This window comes from Monodon monoceros, unplaced genomic scaffold, assembly GCF_005190385.1.
Source record: "Monodon monoceros isolate NGI ecotype Baffin Bay Population unplaced genomic scaffold, NGI_Narwhal_1 Super_Scaffold_13, whole genome shotgun sequence".
NCBI classification, from domain to species: Eukaryota; Metazoa; Chordata; class Mammalia; order Artiodactyla; family Monodontidae; genus Monodon; species Monodon monoceros.
In genome coordinates this window covers 35,715,705-35,737,630 of record NW_021703769.1, presented here as the reverse complement: position 1 = coordinate 35,737,630, position 21,926 = coordinate 35,715,705, and the positions used below count along the sequence as shown (strand labels likewise).

The window sequence follows — 21,926 nt, the reverse complement described above, 5'->3', positions numbered from 1 at the left end:
CACCTTGATCCCTGAGGTTCTACTGGGCCCTGCTCTTGACCACTGCTGCCTGCTGTGATATGTGTGCCTCTTTCACTGAAATTGAGTGCCAGCTCAAAGTGTGTGCTGTGTCTCTTTGTCATCCAGCCAATATAATAGGCTCTGAAACAGGGCCACTCCATTTTGTAAATGAACATAAGTAATTCGGAGGAAAATGAGCATGGTTTTGCCTCAAGTGGGGACAGTAGCTATTGTTTATTAAGATGCCACTGGAGGTGGAACAACTCCCTACCATCCTGTAATCGGAGCCCTTGTGTCAGCAGTCACTTCAGCGGAAGTGGAGGCTGGAAAGTCATGGATGGAGACACAGGAGCCCATCCACCACAGGCCAGGCCGGTGGGGACTGGCCGCCATCAGTGGTGGTCCTGCTGTGGGATTGCAGAGCATAACAGGAGGGATGCAGGTCACAGGGTTTAATGAATCCCCTTCCCCTAATTATCAATCTCTAAAATGTCCCTACAGAGAAAGCTAGGTACTGATTCTCTCCCGAATCCTTACAGACGTTTTTCTTTCCCCAAGCCAAGCCTAGTCCTGTTACCTTTCCCTCTGAGTCAAGTAAGGACAATTTAAGATGTCCTTTTCTTGCTCAGAGCCTTATGATTCACTTTTATCCTGCATTTGATTTGTGGAGAACAAGCATCACGCAGTCTGGCTTCTTTTCATTTTGGGGATGAGCAGTGTCTGCTTTATTGTGCTTTGAAAGGTGTATTGGAGCATCACACTCAGGCACTGGAACCAGCTGCCTTCCCATCCCCTATAACTGCAAGGAGTGGATAGAGAGACGCCATCCTTCATGGAAACTTCCGCAGTCCCCATTCTGTGGACGCAGACTTACAACACGCCTGCCCGTGCACACACACACATCCAGCACAATCCAGCCGCAGCCTCCCTGTCACCAGCATGGAAGGCCACAGTGACAAACAGATGCTGCCGCAGGGTTTTTTTCCTTCTTTTCTTTCTCTCTCCCTCCCCCCACCAAGCCTTTTTTTCTAGCCTTGGCATAAAATGGTCAAATGATGTTCTACTGCAGAATTCAATTTCACAGTTCAGTTAGGTCCTTGATTACACTGCCAAATTCAGACTACTGTGCATTTAACTAACATGGATCAGGGGAGTTCTGGCTGACAGCCAGCTTTAATCAGAGTAATTGATAGCTGTGTGGAGTTTTATGCCCTGTCCACCCCAGCACACCACTGGTGAAATTGATTGATTAAATGAATTCATTGCTATAATTATTTATAATTTTGATACATCACAAGCCTGTGACTGGCCCTATCCTTGGAGATGTGCTCATTGTGGAAGGGGAATCTGGCTGAGTTGTTAACTGAGGATTATTTATTCCCATATAATACTGCTTGTTTTTTTTTTTTGGTCCTTCTTATTTTTTGATTGGGTTTGAATAGAGACATGAAAAAGCCCATTTCTTTAAGATTTAATTTATATTGAATTCTAAAAGGCATTGGGAAACTAAAAAACAAATATATGTTATTAACCATTTTAGAGGAAGGAAACTAAGACTGTTTCTATGTCTTTTCAGTATTTTTAAAGATTCCTGTAGCGAGAATTCCTTCTGAGAATGTATCTGATTTCCAATGACAATTAGTGGTCCTGTGACATCAACTAAGCAGTTTGGCAGTCTGGTGATATCAGCCTGGGTAATAATTTACAAATAAATCTGTTCTGCTCTTATTACATCTTGCCATATGGAGATCACCCTTAAAAGTATGCAGGCCATGGTCTCACTTGTATGAAACTATTGATACTTTTCCACAAAATCACAGGACTGTTCTCTTTAGAGGAGTGGGGGAAGGCTTTCTGGTGTCTCTTTATTGTTTTCTCTCCTGCCTTGTGGCTTTCCACCCCTGCTCCCTCTGCCCTTGCAATAAGGTCTTAGAAGGTAAACTATATGCATAGATCTTTTCGAAATGGTTTGGGGCACGGATGGTGGGAGGCACATTGGACTCGCTTATTAAATATCTATACCTTTCCCTGGTCCAATTTCACCACATTGTGGTTTCACTAGATTATAAAATCCTACATCCCTCTTGAGATGCTACAGTCCTGCCCACGTGGACTCCAAATGTACTCCTTTTGTTCTAGAATATATTTGTAAATCAGGTTGTAGAAAAGGTAGCCCAGTTCAAGCTTCACTCTTCTGCAAGTCTCTCCTACAGACACAAACATGTATATATGTACAAAACCATATGTATGGACAAATTCATCATTTTTGTTTCACCCATTTATAATTATAAGATATCATGGGAAAGATGATTTAGAATAGAACAATTAAATAATTATAACAGTTTAAGAGCCATGGAAAAGGGCCAGGAGTCCATGTTATAGAAGAAAGCTTGGGCTTTCTTTCTTGAAGAAACACACAGAAGAAAGTTTGGACATTGCAGCTGAACACAAAATTCTGCTCTGGCCAAAGTAAAAATGAAAGCAGTGAATTATGTATATATGAGCAACTCATTTTGCTGTGATGATTATTCTTTTCTTTTTGTATATTTTGAGCTGATTTCTATAAGCCAAGCCAAGCCCCGCCGCCCCCCCCAACACACACTTAATTTTTCTTTTCACCCCCCTCCCCCAGGCATTATCATCCATCATTTTCTGGCCCAGTTCTTGCATTTGGCCTCAGGCTGCTCAGACATCTGGGCCCCCAGTGAAACACCCTAATCAGGCTTTAGCTCCGTAGCAGTCACTCTACACTGTGCCCACCTCTGTCCTGACCCTGTCTACCTTTGCATCATTGAAAATAGCTCTGAGAAGGTATCATGGACCCATGTTCTAAAGTGACACTGTCTGGATTTGAACCCCAGCTCGACTTCTTAGGAGCTTCGAGACCTTTGCACGACTACTTAAACCTGTGGTGCCTCAGTTTCCTTTTCTGTAAAATGGAACAATTACAGGACTTTATCTCACTGTGTAACTTGGGATTTAAATGTAGCCATGTACATGAAATGCTTGGAACAGTCCCTGGCACGTGGGAAGCACTCAGCAAATGTCAAGTATCATTATTAACATCAGTATGAGTTACTCCTGTGAGACAAGCTTCTAACAGAGCACTTGGTTAATGGAAGGGGCCCCGACTTTGCTCCCAGTAAAACACCCCTACTTTTTACCAGAGAGAATGTCCACCCTTGATTATGTAGGCCAGGGAGGTGACAACTAGTGGAAGAAATGCCAAGGCAGGCAAGAAAGAAGGCCTGTGGTGCCACTGTGTCCAGCACCTGGGATATGGATACCCTCCCACTGGAGGTGAAGGCCTGACCGGAGCCAAAGAATCGGGTTGTGTAATCTTCTTGGAGGTTTGGGGCAGTTGGCCTTGGATTGCTTGCGAACAGTTTCACCTCCCAGAGCCTCAGCTTTATCAGTACAGTGGGATTAACTGCCTTCTGCTTGACTCTTAGAGTGAAAAATCATGAGGCCAGCCACCAACGTGTGGGCCAGCGATAGTCACCATCATGGAATCCTTGGGTCATCAAAACCCAACTGAGAGCCATGGTTCTGCAAGATGGTGGCCAGAACAAAGTCACCTATGAATTTCTCCTTCCCAAAGCCAGCTGTTTGTCCACCATCATCTCTTTGAGGGGATGGAGTCTAGAAGGAGGACCATGCATTCTCTCACTGGAGCCAAAAGTCCATTGTCTTTTGACTGGTATCCCTTGAGTCTGGTTCCAAAAACTGTCTCCTGTGATAGTGTTTGCTTCTCACCCATTGCTTTTTTAAGAGTCTGCACCTCTTCCCAGCAGCCATGAAAGACAATGGCACCGTTTTATCTCCAAGACCTAGTATCAAAGACGTTTAGCTAGCACTGAACATCTCTGCATTCTGTCTGACTGGAAATTGTCCCATTTGTGCAGACAAGCGTCCTTTGCTTTCTTTTTCTTTTTTTTTTTAATTAATTATATTTTAATTTAATTTTTATTTTATTTTATATTGGAGTATGGTTGATTTACAAGACAAAGGAGGCAAAAGAATAGACAATGGAGAAAAGACAGTCTCTTCAATAAGTGGTGCTGGGAAAACTGGACAGCTACATGTAAAAGAGTGAAATTAGAACATTCTCTAACACCATACACAAAAATAAACTCCAAATGGATTAAAGACCTAAATGTAAGGCCGGGTACAAGCATCCTTTTCTTTTTTTATTTTTTTTTGCGGTACACGGGCCTCTCACTGTTGTGGCCTCTCCCGTTGCGGAGCACAGGCTCCGGACGCACAGGCTCAGCAGCCATGGCTCACGGGCCCAGCCCCTCCATGGCATGTGGGATCTTTCCAGACCAGGGCACGAACCCGCGTCCCCTGCATCAGCAGGCGGACTCTCAACCACTGCGCCACCAGGGAAACCCCAGCATCCTTTTCTTGATGCATCATGCCAGCCGTGAAGAGTAGACTCTGATAAGGAAGAGCAGTGTCCGGATGTGATTCCTACAGGAAACAGCCTTTTATTTCTGACGTTTTTTCAGAGACCAGTTATACATGCTTGCGGGGAATGAATTCAGTTTCACTTAAACTACAGGAGGAGATCCTCCCAGGAGGACACCAGGAGATGATGGCATGTGGCGGCTCCCAGGACACACTTTCAAAAGTAAAAGTCACAGACCCTGCTTGCCCTCACACACTGGCCTTGTGACTAGACTGGGCTTGGCTAATCTGGCTTAATTTAAAGGAAGAATTGAATTATTTAATTTACACTGACATTCGTCTCCCCACCAGCCCAGCACATACACATGCCAGTTTTCCTTGTGTATGGCACAAATCCAGGGCCTTAGACAAAAATCAGCTTGATGTCAAATATAGCATTTTAATTATAATACAGTGCTGAATGTATTATAATTAGGGACACTTTGATTGTGTTAGAAGGTTAATGTATGGGAGTATATATGCTCCCAGTATATTGTACATATTCAGTAAATGCTCACTAGTCTTATTACCACTGTAGTTACTATTTATTATTTTATTTTATATTCCTGCTACTGTGCTAAGCACTTTATATAATAATAACACTACCCAGAATGAGTTAGCAGGCTGTATGGAACAGTCACTGTTCAAACCCTTTGATTTGTATTCAGTTCCTTAGAGTTCACAGTGACCTAAGGAGATAGGTATTATTATCATTTGGGAGATAGGTATTATTATCATTTGGTAGGTATTATTATTATTGCTCTCATTTTACCAGTGAGAAAACTGAAGCACAGGAGTTGAAATAACTTGCCCAATGTCGTACAACTTGTAAATGGCAGAAGAAGTTTTCGAGTCCAAAGTCTTTTCTTAAACACCAGGCTGCTCTAGGATTCCCCCAGGTAAGCCTCATAAAAACCCCATGAGGGAGGTGTGATGACCCTCATTTTACAGATGAGGAAACTGAGGTTGAGAGAGGCTAAATGATTTGACTCAAGTCATTAGAATCAATATTCCGCCCTCAATATGTCCTTCAAATATGTTCTCTCTGCTCTGCAATCAGGCCAGGGCCCTGGCTTAGCAGGACACGGGCCCCTGCTGGCTGATGCTAGACTGTCTGAGTGCAGCAGTACAGGAGGCCAGCAGTGTGATCTGGGAGCCAATGGACAGTGCATAACTGAGAATGGTACCATGGCAATTTTCAGGAGGCTGCTGTGTGCAGATCTTGCTCCCTGACTTGTTGAAGAGGCATCTGTCCATGCTGTGCAAGGGACCAGAGGTTCAGACACCTTCCTTCTGCCAGATGCAACGAGCAACATGCCGCATCCAACTTCACTTCTCCGTGGCATTTGATGTGGTTCATCACTCCTTCCTTCTTGAAATACTTTCCTTCCTGGGCTCCAGGACATCCTAATCCCTTAGTTTCTTTCCTACATCACAGGCCACTCCTTCTCTGCTCCTTTTTGCAAGTTCCTTCTCCTCTTTTTAGTCTCTAGATGTTGTAGTCCTTGGATTTTCTCTTACACATTCAACACCATGGCTTTTAACACCAGCTAAATACTGATGACTCTCAGATTCATGTCTTTAATGTCAACTTTCCTGTGGACTGGAGTCATGTCTAAGTCACCTAAGCGGCATCTCTGCTTGGATGCTTAATAGCTCTCTCAAACTTAATGTGGCCATGATGGAACTCTGGGTTTCACCCTATGTTTTAGTTATCTATTGCTGTGTAACAAATCATCCCCAAACTTAATGGCTTAAAACAACAATGAACATTTATTACCTCACACAGTTTCTGTGGGTTTCCATGGCTAGCTTAACTAGGTGATTCTGACCTTGAGTCTGTCATGAGGTTGCAGTCAAGAGGTCAGCAGGGCTGCAATCACCTGAAGGCTTGACTGGGGCCAGAGGATCACCTCCAAGATGGCGCACATGGCTGTTGGTGGCAGACTTCAGTTTCTAGCTGGCTCTTGGCAGGAGGACCTCTCTATAGGGTTTGGTGTGTCCTCGCGACATGGCAGCTGGAGAAAGCCAGAGCAAGCAATCCAAGAGAGAAGGCAGAGAAGCCACAATGTCTTTTTTTGGCCTCAGAGGACACTTACTATTACTTCCACCATATTCTTTTGCTCACAGATCAACCTGATACAATGGGGGAGGAGACTACACATTCATGTCAGGAGGCAGGAATCACTGGGAACCATCTTGGAGGCTGATTCACAGCTGAGAAGCCTGCTCCTGCCCCTATGCTCCTCATATTATTAAGTGGCTTGCTCCTCAGCATAATATCCTGGGAGTCATCTTTGATTCTTCTCCTTCATATTCAATCCATCAGAAAATTGGATCAGCTCCATCCTCAGACTCTACTCTGGATCCCATTTCTCACCCCATCTAGAGCACCCACCCTCATCTCTGCCCATATTGACTGCAGTAAGCTAACTGGCAACCTTGTTTCCACCCTTGCCACCAAAGCCTCTTCTCCAGCATCCAGAGAGTCAAGTTCATGTCACTGTCCTCTGCTTAGCAACCTCCAGTGGCTCCCACTTCCCTCAGCAACAGCCAGCATCCTTGCCGTGGTCTGTATGATCTGCCCCCTCACCACTTCTCTCTCTGTCTTTCCAAACTGCCTCCTCTCTGCACCAGGAGAGCCTCCAAGCTGTTCCTCAAGCCTGTGTGTGCCTCAGAATCCTGCATGTGCTGTGCCCTCTGCCTGGACTACCCCTGCCCCCCACAGTCACAGGGCTTGCTCCCACACTTCAGCCAGGTTTCTGCTCATGTTACACCTCTCAGAAAGGCCTTCCTTGGCCATCCCATGCAAGATGGCACCTTGTTATTCTCAATCCCCTTGTTTTGCTTTATTTTTCTTCATATCACCTATTACTACTGGACCACATACTGTATATTTATTGATTTTCTTGTTTATCATCCGTCTCCTTCTCTAGAATGTCAACTCCAGGACAACAGAAATACCATCCATTATGATTATTGCTGGATCTTCCCACAGCACCTGAAATGGTGCCTAGCACATAATGGTTGCTTAAATATTAATCTGTGCACTAAACAAATGAATGAATGGACCACGTGGGAGCAATGACTTCAACTAGAACAGTGCCACCCGATAGAACATTCTGCGATGGTGGAAATATTCTATATGTTCTATAAATATTCTATATCTTGTCCAACGTGGTGACTCTTAAATACCTAACATGTGACTAATATGAGTGAGGAATGGATTTTTTTATTTTAACTTTTAATTTCTATTGATTTTAATTAAATAGTCACGTGTAGCCAGCAACCATCATTTTAGAGCAAATCTGGATCCTTGGAGTGGGCATGTAAATGTCATTTCATGTACATCCTGGTAGAGTGGAAGAGACTTCCTGGGACTCTGTGTTAAGAAGGAGCTGGAGGTCCAATCAATGAATCTTTTTCAAACACCTTCTATGTATCCAACACTCTCGTTATCATCAGGATCTTACACAAAAGAGTGTATTCATCTATTAGCACTTTCTGCTTTGGACAAGGAGGCGAGCATGGTATGATGTGGTATATTCACCATCCCTGACCTCAGTCATTCCAGGGGTGACCAGAGCTCCTTCCTGACTTTTCCAGAGAGTGATTGCTGGAGCTTACACCTAGTGTCATGGCAGCCCCTCACTGGCTTCCCCCACCCCTGCCCTGTGTGTCCTCCCCATCCTCTCCACTAAGTTCCCTCAATCCACTCTTCACAATCAGAGTAGAATGTTCTTGCCTTGAATCCTTTTAAGGGCTGAGCAGATTTCTCTTTCACACACACAGCCCTGCAGATTTTGGATTTTCTCAAACATTATACATTTATACTGATTTGTATGTGTTTATCTTATTGTCCGAAAAGCTGCTTTGCACAGGGAGTTAGGTTGTCCCTTTTACGTATTTGGTGAGTCCCCTACATACGAACCTTCAAGTTGTGAGCTTTCAAAGATGTGAACGTGCATTCGTATGTCCAGTCACGTAAGTTAGTTCACATGTCTGGTGCACATTGTCACATGCATACATCCTCTACAAGTGGTTGTGCTTTTGTGTACTGTACTGTACAGTATCTTTATTTCAAGCCCAGGATGTCCAGAAGCAAGTGTAAAAGCAGCAGTGATATAGCTGGTACTGCTAAGAAGCGCCAAGCGATAACGATGGAAACAAAAGTGAAAATAATTGAGTGAAGCGAGGCAAAATAAGATGGTAGACACCGCTCGTTCTTATAACATGAATTGTTTACCCATCGGCATGATTCTGAAGAACAAGGACAAGATCATGGGACACGTGAAGTCTGCTGTGCTGATGATGTCGCCAGTAATATCGAAGGAGCGTCGAAAAGTGGCGGAGGAGATGGAGAAACTTCTCGGTGTGCGGATGCAGGATCGCATCAGTGTCGAGTCCTGCTCAGCTTAATGGTGATTCAAGAGAAAGCCAAAAGCCTTTATGAAGACTTGAAGAAGAAACACGGTGAAGAATCAGAGGGCGCATCTTTTAATGCCAGCCACGTCTGGTTTCATTGGTTCAAGGCTAGAGCCAACCTTCACAACGTAAATGTAAGTGGCGAGGCAGCAAGTGCAGATGTGGTAGCTGCCTGGGAATTTCCTAAAACACTTTGAGAAATTATTGATGAAGGAGCATATTTCCCCTAGCAGATTTTTAATGTGGATGAGACAGTACTGTACTGGAGAAGGACGCCAGACCAAAGTTACATCAATAAGAAAGAAAAGTTGATGCCAGGCTATAAAGCAGCAAAGGACTGGCTAACTCTGTTGTTTGGTGGCAATGCTTTCGGCAACATGAAACTGAAGGCTGTCTTAGTTTATCATTCAGAGAACCCAAGAGCCGTTAGAAACATAGCCCAGGGCTCCCTTCCTGTTGTGTGGAAGAGTAACCCCAAATCCTGGGTTACACACGACATTTTCCAGGACTGATTTTTCCACCACTTTATCCCGGAGGTAGAGAAATCTTGCTTGGAGCAAGATGTCCCATTCAACATTCTTTTGCTTCTCAACAGTGCTCCAGGCCGCCCCCCATTCATGGACGACTTTCACCCCAACATCAAAGTAGTGCATCTGCCACCAAATTCTATGTCGCTCATCCAACCCATGGACCAGGGAGTTATTGTGATTTTCAAGAAATATGTACGTCACACTTTTTGTCAGGCAGTTAAGGCGAGTGATGAATCAGGAACAACCCTGCAACAATTTTGGAAGGACTTTAACATCTACAAGGCCATAAAAAACATTAACTTTGCTTGGCGTGAGGTTACAGCTGTCACCATGAATGGGGTTTGGAAGAGCCTTTGCCCACAGTTTGTTCACGATTTTCATGGATTTGAGAATGTGGATGAGGAGTCCAAAGAGGTTTTCAGCAACTTAATGACCCTCAGTGAGAAGCTGGAGCTAGATCTGCAAGAGGACAACTTCATTGAACTTCTTGCTGTGCAACATGAGGGGCTTACTAATGAAGACCTTATGGAATTGGAGGCCCAGAGAAATGACAAAGAGAGACAAGAGGAAGAAGTAACTGAAGAACCGAAGAGTTTCATGATGCAGGAAACGGCAAGGGGATTTTCTTAATCTGAGGAGGCACTGTTAGTTTTTGAGACACAGGACCCGAACATAGAATGGTACACCAAAGTTGCAGCAGCCGCTCAGAATGCAATCCAGTGCTACCGCATCATCTAAGATGAGAAAAAAGAGCTACTACCCAGACATCACTGGATCGTTTATTTTTCAAGACAGTAGGTAGAATTGAATCCAGCAAGGAACCAGAACCCGTGTCATCCACATCAGGCGTGAGTGAAATTGCAGCTTGCCCTCCATCTCCTATTGCTGACGATCCTTCAGCTCTACCATCTCCCACCTCCTCTCCCTCCTCCAGTCAGTAACCCTTCTTTCCTGTTCACTTGATCAGCCCCTGTGTGCCAGCTGTTGTACTGTAACTACTGTACTTTTCAAGGTACTGTACTGTAAGATGAAAAATGTTTATTTTTTGTTTGTTTTTATGTATTATTTGTGTAAAAAGTATTATAAACCTATTACAGTACAGTACTATATAGCCGATTGTGTTAGTTGGGTACCCAGGCTAACTTTGTTGGACTTACAAACAAATTGGACTTATGAACACGATCTCGGAATGGAACTCATTCGTATGTAGGGGACTTACTGTATTGGCGTTTTCCCCTTCATAACTCCTGGGATCACCTCCTACTACTTGCATTCTAATCCAGGTCTCAGAGTCTACTTCTGGGGATTTTATTAGGGAAGGAGGAAGAAATAGGCAGGATGGGGAGGTCGGAGGGCAGATAAAGGGTGGAAGCGATGCATCCTGGGACCCCACGAGGTAAGCCTCACCCACGAGTGGGTTGTGCAGTGGTGCTCATCATTTGGACCAGCTGTGTGATGGCTATGGTATTCAGATGTAGCGTGTGAATTTCTCCATCTGTGTCTGTCTTCCCAGGTGGATTATGATCGAGCACAGGTGGTCCTCAGCCCTCCACTGTCAGGGTCCGACACCTACCCCAGGGGCCCTGCCAAACTACCTCAAAGTCAAAGCAAAGCAGGCTATTCCTCAAGCAGCCACCAGTACCCATCTGGGTACCACACAGCCACCCTGTACCACCACCCCTCCCTCCAGACCAGTTCGCAGTACATCTCCACAGCTTCTTACCTGAGCTCTCTCAGCATCTCATCTAGCACCTACCCCCCACCCAGCTGGGGCTCCTCCTCAGACCAGCAGCCCTCCAGGGTGTCCCACGAACAGTTCCGGGCAGCCCTGCAGCTGGTGGTCAGCCCAGGAGACCCCAGAGAATATTTGGACAACTTTATCAAAATCGGGGAAGGGTCAACCGGCATTGTGTGCATCGCCACTGAGAAACACACGGGGAAGCAAGTCGCCGTGAAGAAAATGGACCTCCGAAAACAACAGAGACGAGAGCTGCTTTTTAATGAGGTAGATGGTGTGTTCGGATCATCCTTTCTGTCCTATGTAACATTTCTTTCCCATTTCAGAAATAACACATATACATTTTAGGACATTAGAAAACACAGAAAATATAAATACAAAAATAGCATCCCTTTTTCTATGCCTGTATGGCTGCCTCTTTATGAAGTACTTCCTGTGGATCAGCCACTGTGCTAAGCATTGGTCTGGTTTGATTCTCACAATAGCCATAGACAGAAAAATGTTATCTCCATTTAGCAATAAGGAAACCTAGCATCAGATTATGTTACTAAACCGGGGTCAGTAGGTTCATACAGCTGTAACAATGCAATCAGCTGTGACTTTGGACCCTCTTCCGTGATGGCTTATGTGAAGGCTCCACCCAGCTCCAACTCCCATAGGTGTTCATTTCTTTTCCATGCTCCAAACCTCACAGAGAGCATGGGGTGAGTGGGATTCAGTTTCTTCCCAGTCCACAGCTCCTGATTTCTGGAACTTATTTCCAAACCACAATGCCAGAACAGACAGGGAAAATATAACTTAAACAACTGTATAATTTATTATTTAGCACTCATTCTGAAAATATCACCAGAAGCGGCCACAGGATGGCAATTCCTGGCTGCTCTCTCCAGCAAGCAGACACAAGTTGGCCTTTTAATGCCTAAGTCATAATGTTTTTACCTTCAAGACTTATCCTTTGTATTCAGCACAAACTCTTTCAGACTCAGCCTAGACCTCCCAAGAAGTTAGACTGGTGTCATGTGGCCCCAGCCCTAATAACTGTTTACTTCAGTCACTTCTGAGACTCACTTACCTTGAGTTGGTGACACTTTTGCCCAATAGCAGAGTGTGGACAATGTGTTTTAAAAGTAACCTATGGGATATCTGATCACATCCCCCCAAACATTCAACTAAACTCACTCTTGTGAATGCAAACTCTGCCATGGTTCTGCCTGTTTTTACCCCGTATTCTCCCCCAACCCAGTGTCCTGTTGACCTGCCATTTTCTCTGAATTTGCTAACTTGATCCCCTCTATTCCTGCCAGCTGCTCTCAGTGCTGTCCCTTTGTCTGTAATAGACTTCTGAATACCCCACCCACACACAATCAGTACTTCCCATCAGTTGAACTCACAGCCCAAATGTAGTCATGAGAAAACAAAAAGTCAAATTTCACGGTCCGAAGTGAAACAGTGTCTTTCTATTTTGCCCAGGTTGTGATAATGCGGGATTATCACCATGACAATGTGGTTGACATGTACAGCAGCTACCTTGTCAATGATGAGCTCTGGGTTGTCATGGAATTTCTAGAAGGTGGTGCCTTGACAGACATCGTTACTCATACCAGGTAAGTTTCTTTACTATCCAGGCAAGTAGTTCAAGGTGCTTATTATTCTTTTCCAGGGTAAGGCCTCAGTAACTATATTTATGAACTCTTCATAAGTAGTTAAGCACTTTGAAGGTAGAGAAACGACTGCCCTTTTTCTCTGTATTCCCAGGTGCCTATCACAATATCATGTATGTATAGTTCATTCACTCAATTCACATTCTCCCTGCCCTCCAGAAGTTCATTGGTACTCACTGATTTTAAATCAGCAAGCTGCTGAGAATGGAGTTTCGGTGACAAATAATAGAATTTCCCATCCCTACGTAGATTTCTAAAACTGAGTTTCATTCTCCTAAGTTGCTATACCATTGCTATGTGTTGATACCACCAAGGGTACCTGGGGAAGGCAGGGGCAGGTGAAAGATCAAAATTTTATGTCATAATAACAAACTACATAAGAGAGAGAGAGATTCTTCAAATCTGGTTTTAAATCATCTTGCAAGTAACAATGGTTGCTTGCCACTGTTGCCTCAGCTACTTGCTTCTCTGATGTGTCAGTTGTGGTCATTTCATCAAGTATTTATTAATCACTTTTTATGTGCCAGGCTCTTTCCTAAGTGCTGGGGCTACAAAAGATACAAATGAATAAGGCTCAGATACACCCTTCCAAGGAAGTCTCAGATTAGAAATAAATACATTATAACACCTGTGCAGAATTAGAATTATATAAGTAGCATAGAAGAATACCTGAATATCTCTATAAGAGAGTCAAGAAGGATTTCCAATATACGGTGGTGTCCAGGATGGGTTTTGAGAGATGCATCAGAGTTTACTAAGAAGGCAAGTGGGAAGAAAAGGGCATTGAAGGCAAATGAAAAGAGTATGTGCTAAGACAGTGCTTCTAAAATTTTAATATGCATACAAATTACCTATGGCTCTTATTAAAATGCAGATCCTGATTCAATGGGGGGGAGGCATAATACTCTGCATTCTAAGGAACCCCCAGGCGATGTTAATGCTGTTAGTTCATGGACTGCGCTGGAAAAGCAAGGTTCAAAGGAACAGATGTGTAAAAAGAATCACGTTACATTTGGGAAACTTTAAGTTTGCTCTGCTGGTAAATAAAATACCAAAGATTTGAGAAGATTGTCATGAAGGAGCTACATTGGGTATTAGCTGATGTCACTGAAATGGCATCCAAATCATAAGTGAATCCAGTTGAGCGACAATAGGTGGAAAGCAAGGTAGCAAGAAAGTGTTCAGAAACCCGTAAGGGATCGAAGGTGCTGCTTTTTCTCTGCTAAAATGAGGCAGTGTTTCAATCATGACTCCCTATAGCTCTGAGTCTGCGGTAGACCATCTAAAAACAAAAGGACATGAGGGAAGACACCAAATGTTTATCACCAACATTTCGGCTGGCAGATTCCTATTGGTATAGCCATACAACCACCATACCTATCTATCTATCTATCTATCTAATCATCTTAAATTGTAGCAACAAGTATACTGAAGAGACCTACGAATAAGACAAATGTGACCTACAAATAAAACAATTAATAAAAATATGTCTAAGGGAGGGGCTTTTTTCTTGCCTCAGAGAGCATCAGAAAACTACAGCTCTCACTTTGTCAAGTTCTTATTTTGTATCCGTGGGATTCACTGAAGAGCCAGCCTCTCTAGAATCCATTGTGTTTTCTAATTCTCTCCATCTAGTTTTGTCGATGGATTTCCCCTTGAAGGCAGAGTAGTTCCAGAGAGCAAGAAGCAATTGTGTGTCAAGGAATACCATGGATATTTAGAATTTGAAATCCTTAAGCTGGTAGTTCAGAGAGTTTCCTATAGTAGATATTCAATAAGTACTTCATTGAATGATTGATTGATTGGTTGATAAAACATTTAACTGCTTGCCACTCAAAGTGTGGTCTGGGGACCAGCAGCATCAACATCCCCTAAGAGCTTGTTAGAAATACAGCATCTCAGGCTCTACCCAGATGGACTAAAAGAATCCATGATCTAGCCAGATGCTCAGGAGTTTCTTTTTTTTTAATTTATTTATTTTATTTATTTATTTTTTTGCTGTGTTGAGTTTTTGTTGCTGCGCACGGGCTTTCTCTAGTTGCAGCGAGCAGGGGCTACTCTTCGTTGCGGTGCCCGTGCTTCTCATTGTGGTGGCTTCCCTTGTTGCAGAGCATGGGCTCTAGGCACACGGGCTTCAGTAGTTGTGGCGGGTAGCCTCAGTAGTTGTGGCACATGGGCTCTAGAGCACAGGCTCAGTAGTTGTGGTGCATGGGCTTAGTTGCTCCACGGCATGTGGGATCTTCCCGGACCAGGGAGCGAACGTGTGTCCCCTGCATTGGCAGGTGGATTCTTAACCACTGCACTACCAGGGAAGTCCCCTCAGGAGTCTCTTATACATACTAATGTTTTAGCCCTATCTAGCATCTTGTTAAATCATATCCTACTTATTTCAAGGAAACAGTTCTAGAAGGGAGAGGAAAGTACCGGGCTCTGTCAGGTTCTTACATTAACTCATGTAACCTTCACACATCTCTATAAGGTAGGTGTTGATGTTAGAGGATGAAGCTATGACTCATAGAGGCAAAAAGTATCTTTCTCAAGATCACGTATTTAATAATTGGCAGAGCCAGGATTTGAATTTGGAGTTGACTCCAAAACTGAGGTGTTTTTATCCCCACCTGACTTCCTCCCTGCTGAAGTAGGAAAGCACCAGGCTTTCTACAGTGGGCCATGTCCTTTTCAAAGTCATTGAATTAAGAGTCAGTAGCATTTGTTATAAATTCCAGGGGATCTTTCAGTTTGTGATTGGGGGCTCAGAGTCAATTAATTTTTGTTACCTTTGACCTGTGAAAAATCTTTATGCCTGCTCCAAATAACTGAAATCTCATTGAATCCAAGAAAAATGGATTTTATTTTATTAAAGATGATAATTCTTGGTCCTCAATTAATTTTAAGATGTAGTTGGACTTGTCCCTGTGGCTGATGCTCTAAACCTCTCAGGAGTGTGCTTTGGGCAGATGTGAAAATTGTCATCTGAAAACAATCCAGCATAATGACCAGCCCACTTACCACAAAACCAAGAACACAGAAGTTGTAGGTTTCTACTCTGTTTCAGACACCTGCCTTCCTATGAGGCCAATTCATTGTGGTGGTAGGGATCCTCTTCAAAGAGAAGGGCATGTTTCTTCATACTCATCCACTTTGTACCTTTGACATTCTCCTGATTGGTTATCTCCTTGGATTTTATTTTGAACCCTAGTTTTACTCAGCTGGGGTTTGTTGGCATCAACAAGACTGAAACGCAGATTCAAGGCCATCTATTTACTTGTCCTGCTGAGCTAAAAGTTACCTGGGATTATTTCCCAAGTCAATTCTTAAATTTGGGCTCTGGTCAGTTATGAAGTGTGTCTCCTGATAGCCTCCTCTGTTTGCCTGATAGTTTGTTTTAGGAGGTCTTTCACATTTGCTACCTAATTTGGGCCTCTCAATATCTCCGTGAGAGGGAGGAAGTTTTATGCCTAGATGAGTTAGGCAGATGCCTAAATGGGTCATTTTGAGTGCACTGAGGGACTCCATTCTCCACATCATTCTTCCCACCTGGGTTCTTCAGTGGCTGAAAATCCATTCTTTTGAGTTACAATTGCTGCATGATACAGTGGGGAAAGTGGAAAAGCATGGGTTTTGAATTCATAGAAGGTGGGGTTTGAATCATGATCTGGTTACCCTCTGAGCTATATAACCTTGGGCAGGTCACCTGACCTCAGTCTCTTCTGAAACCAGAAATACCTTCTTCGGAGGGTGCAGCCATGAAATGGGGGAGCATATCCAGTGTTGTGCTTGCCTTTCTCATTCCCATGGTCTATTTATTAGGGTATCACGCATTCACACTTGGTTATTAGTAACTAACTAGGCCCAATTTCCTTCTTGACAGAGGGACCTGGAGTAACAGAAGCTTCCAGCTCCTGGAGGAGGGAGAGGAAGGGCTGGTGAGAGGCAGGGCAAGTCCCAGAGGGGGATCTTAGAGATCTAAAGACCACCTTGCCTGAGTCCAACCTTGAAGAGAACCATGGCCTTGCCCACTTCCAAGATGAGGAAAAAGAAACCCGAGGAAGTTAAAGGACTTCCTCAAGGTCATCTAGCAGCCCTCCTGGAACTTTGGCGTCATTCAGTGTGCCCTCTCTGTAGGACCCTGGAGGTTTGTCAGTACCTGGGGAATTACCTATAAGAGTCCAAGGAAGTGCATTTGCACTGATGACCCAAAAGCCAGCCAATGGGGGTCTCTTTACTTTAGCTTATACTGAGCCCCTATCATCCTCAATGCCAGGCCTTAGGTTCTGGGAATCAGGTCCCAAAGACTTCCTTTTCCTTTCCCATAGATTTTCGAGACATGGGCTGGGGAGCATGGACTGGTTCTCTAGAACACAAGGGAGCCACCTCTCTTGATCATTTCAAAGATGGTCTTAAGGCTGACCTTTCTCCTTCAATGTGATTTCCTTTCTAGAATGAATGAAGAACAAATAGCTACCGTCTGTCTGTCGGTTCTAAGGGCTCTTTCCTACCTGCACAACCAAGGAGTGATTCACAGGGACATAAAGAGTGACTCCATCCTGCTGACAAGTGATGGCCGGGTAAGATTTTCATGTTGGGTCCCTCCCTGGTTTACCTTGCCATTTCACCTGTTACAGGTATTATATTCCTAAGAACACTTTCTCATAATTCTAATTTTCCTTAGTCGCAAGTCACCCACTCCCCTTCCCAGGAGGCTTTCGAAAAAGAAATTACCATCCTCTGTGTCATCCTGTCATTTAAAACTATCTGTGAGCTGAATTTGACAGATAATTTTCTGCCTTAACAGTAAGTGCAGGAAGTAATAGAAACTATAGAAATTTCTTTTATTTTTCTGCCACATTCTTATTTTCATTGGTGGAGAGAAAATGACTTTTCTAGGACTGTGTCCACTCTGTTCATGTGACTACGCATGTCTGCAGTATCTCTCAGAGTCCCTGCAGGAAACAGATGACAAATTCCAGTGCTTTGAGGAGAGTTTAATAAAGGTGTGGGCAGATGAGATGTAGAAAAGCCAAAAGGAACTGTCATGAGGACCAGCATAGGTCTCTAGAATGGAACACCACTCTTATGACCCCATGACCGAAGAGGTGAGGTGCAGAACTAGTTACTGGAATCTTGAAATAGAGATTGTTGTGTGAAGAGGGCTGCCTGGCAGGAGCTCTGATCTTCAGTGGAAACCAGACCATAGTGAACCTGTTGGATGGGAGCTGGGCCAATAAGTACCCGAACCTCACTCTGCTCCTTCCTTCCAGTCTCCTACTGGTGCTCCCCATTGACTGAGTCCAATCAGAAGCCATCAATGGTCAATACAGATTGGCCTCCCAGGGCTCAGGGCTCCCAGATCTGAAAGGACAAACAGAAGATATCCATCACACTAGTGTATCCCCAGGCCCAGATATCTGCATTTCCCATCATTGCAGCCTGCTCAGGGGATTCACTTGAAACTCATCAGACACACCAGATAGAATACAACAGCCAAGGAATGCATGAGTTGACATTGCCAGGAAGGCTTAGTTAGATGGAAGAGTTTTGAAGCATAGATTTTTTTCCCCCTATTTAGACCCCTTTAATCTTCCTGACTCTCCCAGCAGATGTAATAGCCTTGTGATGAGTGGAGCCAGCTGTCCCTTTAATGCACCTGTCTTTTACCACCTAGCATCCTCAGTCACGTGGAAAACGTTCATGTCACATCAGAATTTGCCCAGGAATGATCAGAGGGCAACCAGAAGAAACTACCCAAGAACTTTGGCTTTTCTTCTTTTATTTTAAAAAGATTGTCAATTTTATTGTGGAAAATTCAGCAAATTCAGAAAAGTATAAAGAATAAAATAAAAATCACCCATGGGGCTTCCCTGGTGGCACAGTGGTTGAGAGTCTGCCTGCTAATGCAGGGGACACAGGTTCGAGCCCTGGTCTGGGAGGATCCCACATGGTGCGGAGCAACTAGGCCCGTGAGCCACAACTACTAAGCATGCGCGTCTGGAGCCTGTGCTCCGCAACAAGAGAGGCCGCGAGAGTGAGAGGCCCGCGCACCGCGATGAAGAGTGGTCCCCGCTCGCCACAACTAGAGAAAGCCCTCGCACAGAAATGAAGACCCAACACGGCCATAAATAAATAAATAAGCCAAGCATTTGAAGCCCTTAAAAGAAAAAATCACCCATAATCCCATTTCCTAAATATATATATATATAAAAACATACACACACACATAATTTACCAACTTAGTATTATGTTTAATGGGCAGTTTTAAGTCCTGCTTTCTGCATTACTCTGGCTGAACTTTTTTTTAAGAGCGTACAGGAGTATGTATCAGTCAGTTTTTGCTACACAACAAACCACTCAATACTTAGTGGCTTAAACCCAGAACCATTTATTTGCTCACAATTCTGTGAGTCGACTTTTGCACTGACCTCAGCTGGGAGAGCTTACCTCTGCTCCACGTGACATCAGCTGAGCTCACTCTTGCATTTGTGGTCAGTTTGGGGTTGACAGCCTCACTAATTAGCCTGGTGGTTGGCTGGATCTCAGCAGTGGTAGTAGAGGTAACTGGGCCTAGATGCAAGGGGTGGGGAAATAACACCATAAACACCATTGCCTCTTGATGGGAGAAGATGCAAAGTTGCATCCAAAGGCATGTGGATACAGAGAGGGGAAGACCATGTGGCCATTTTGCAGCATCTCCCATAGAGCAGGGGAGCTATAGGAAAAGGGCTAGAACTCTCTCCTGGCCTGACTCAGAAAAGCACCAGGGCAAGGTCCCATGGCCTCAGAACTGAGCATTGCTGAGCATTGAACTGGTCCACACATTGGCTCTGGGGACTGGAGCTTACAGGAAAAAAAATTCAGGACAGTTTCTGCCAGGCTTTCTTTCCTTGCTTTTAGAGATTGAGGGAGTAGGCTCACCCTTGTTGTGAGTACCTGTCAGATGTCAAAATCAGATGTGAGACAAAGACAGTTTATTATTTAATTAGCTTACTTAAAGATCTCCCCTCCCCACAATATATGAAAGGCTAGATCATTCAGTGTCACTCTTGAGGGCAGAATCTCCGTTTCAAACATTTCTTTAGTTTCCACGCACCCAGCAGAGCTCACAGGGACTGGCACATCCTCAGTGCTTTCAGTCTGAATGGTTTGTTCACTCACTCATCCAATAAATATGAGCTAAACGTCATTCTGTGCCAGGTCAGTGCTAGGTCCTAAGGATGAATAAAGCAAAGTCACTAATTTCATTCAGTTTATTTGGAGAATGGGAGTGTGATAATCAACAAATTGATAAACATACAAATAAAATCACCACCAGATTGCAGGGTGATACATTCTAAGTTTTCTATGATTAATTAACTTAAGTAGACTAAAGAAGGTGGAGGGTGGAGAGTAGAGGGTCTGTAGAGGCCGGTCAGAGAAGGCCCCTCCGCAGTGGGGTGGTGACAGCAGAGACACGTGAGGGGCGGGGCCTGTGGCCTTCAGGGATGAGAGTGTTCCAGGAAGAAGGAACACAGCATGTGGAGAGGAGCCTGACTCTCAGCCACGTTGGCCAGGGTGAGCTCATCCAGATTTAAGAACAAGGTGCCATATTGACTCCAGTTTCTATAGAGAAAGGAAACTTTTTTCCTTAAAAAACAGAACAGAGATGGAGTGTGACTACAAGAAAAGGCTGAGAATACAATTTATACTAATATATTGGAGCTTCTATAGCATTCTATAGTGCAGAAGACATATTCATTTATTATCATAACAAATCACCTTAGGTCTTAAGTCAAAAGTTATTTTCACATTCTCACATGACTGAGAGTTGGCTGGGCTCAGCCAGCCAGTACTGCTCTGACTTGTTAGATGGTGCATCTAGAAATCTTCCTCAGACATATGTCAGGAATGTAGTGCTGACTGTTGGCTGGATGCTGAGCTGGAACTTTCCACCAGAACACCTACCATGTGGCCTTCCTTACTGCATGGAGGCTGGATTCCATGAGTGAGTGTCTCAAGAAAACAGGGTAGAAGTATGGCATTTTTATGACCTCAAAGTCACATAGTGTCACTTTTACCATGATCACAGCCCTTCCAGATTCAGCGGGAAGGAACATGAAACTCTCCTGAGTGGGAGGAGAATTGAATCATATGTCAAGAAGATCTCAGGGGCTGGACAGTATTGTTTTTGGCATTTTTGGAAATATTGTCTGTCACACAAGGTGTGCTGTTGGGAGATGTTCAACGTCATCAGCCCTTAGAGAAATGCAAATTGAAACTATGAGATATCGTTACACACCTATACGAATGGCTAAAATGAAAAATAGTAATAACACCACTAATTCATACAATGCTGGTGCGAATGTAAAATGTAGAGCCACTCTTGAAAAATGGTTAGGTAGTTCCGTTCAAAACTGAAAATGGACTTACCATGTGACAAGCATTCTCACTCTTAGGCATATATTCCAGAGCAATGGAAACTTATTTCCACACATAAACTTGCACACAAATGTTTATGGCAGTTTTATTCATCATAGCCCCAAACTAGAAAATACCTAAATGTCCTCCAGAGGGTAAATGATTAAATAAACTATGGTGTATATATACCAAGGAATACTACCCAGACAAAAAAAAAAAAAAAAATGAATGAGTGACACATGCAAGAACTTGGATGAACCTCAAGGAAATTATGCTGAGTGAAAAAAAAAGTCAACCTCAAAAGGATACACACTGCATAATTCCATTTATGTAACATTTATGAAATAACGTAATTATAGAGATGTACAGCATATTAGTGGTTGCCAGGGGTTAGGGTTTGGAATTGTGTGGCTATAAAGGGGTAGCACCATCACCTTATGGTGATGGTACAGTCGCATATCTTTATTTGTGACAGTGGTTGTGCAAGACTACAATGTGATAAAATTGTAGAGTACACACACATATACACACATACACACTACATACACAAATGAGTTCATGTATAACTGATGAAATCTGAGTGAGCTCTATGGACTGTACCAACATCAATTTCTTGGTGTTGATATTGAGCTACAGTGCATAAGATGCTAATGTATCGGGAGGACTGGGTGCACATTTCTTTGTAACCTCCTATGAGCCTATATATAGTATTTCAAAATAAAATATATATAT

At 43.7% G+C, this 21,926-nt stretch overlaps 1 protein-coding gene across 1 annotated transcript in view; it reads left to right on the top strand.

Annotated features, from left to right (window-relative positions):
• The window catches only part of PAK5 (p21 (RAC1) activated kinase 5), a 321,017-nt gene that overhangs the window by 286,096 nt on the left and 12,995 nt on the right, over positions 1-21,926 (top strand). Inside the window, exons 5-7 of the mRNA XM_029221169.1 lie at positions 10,918-11,409; positions 12,613-12,746; positions 17,245-17,371. Coding sequence (XP_029077002.1) covers positions 10,918-11,409; positions 12,613-12,746; positions 17,245-17,371 — 753 coding nt within the window. The remainder of the gene's footprint in view (positions 1-10,917; positions 11,410-12,612; positions 12,747-17,244; positions 17,372-21,926) is intronic.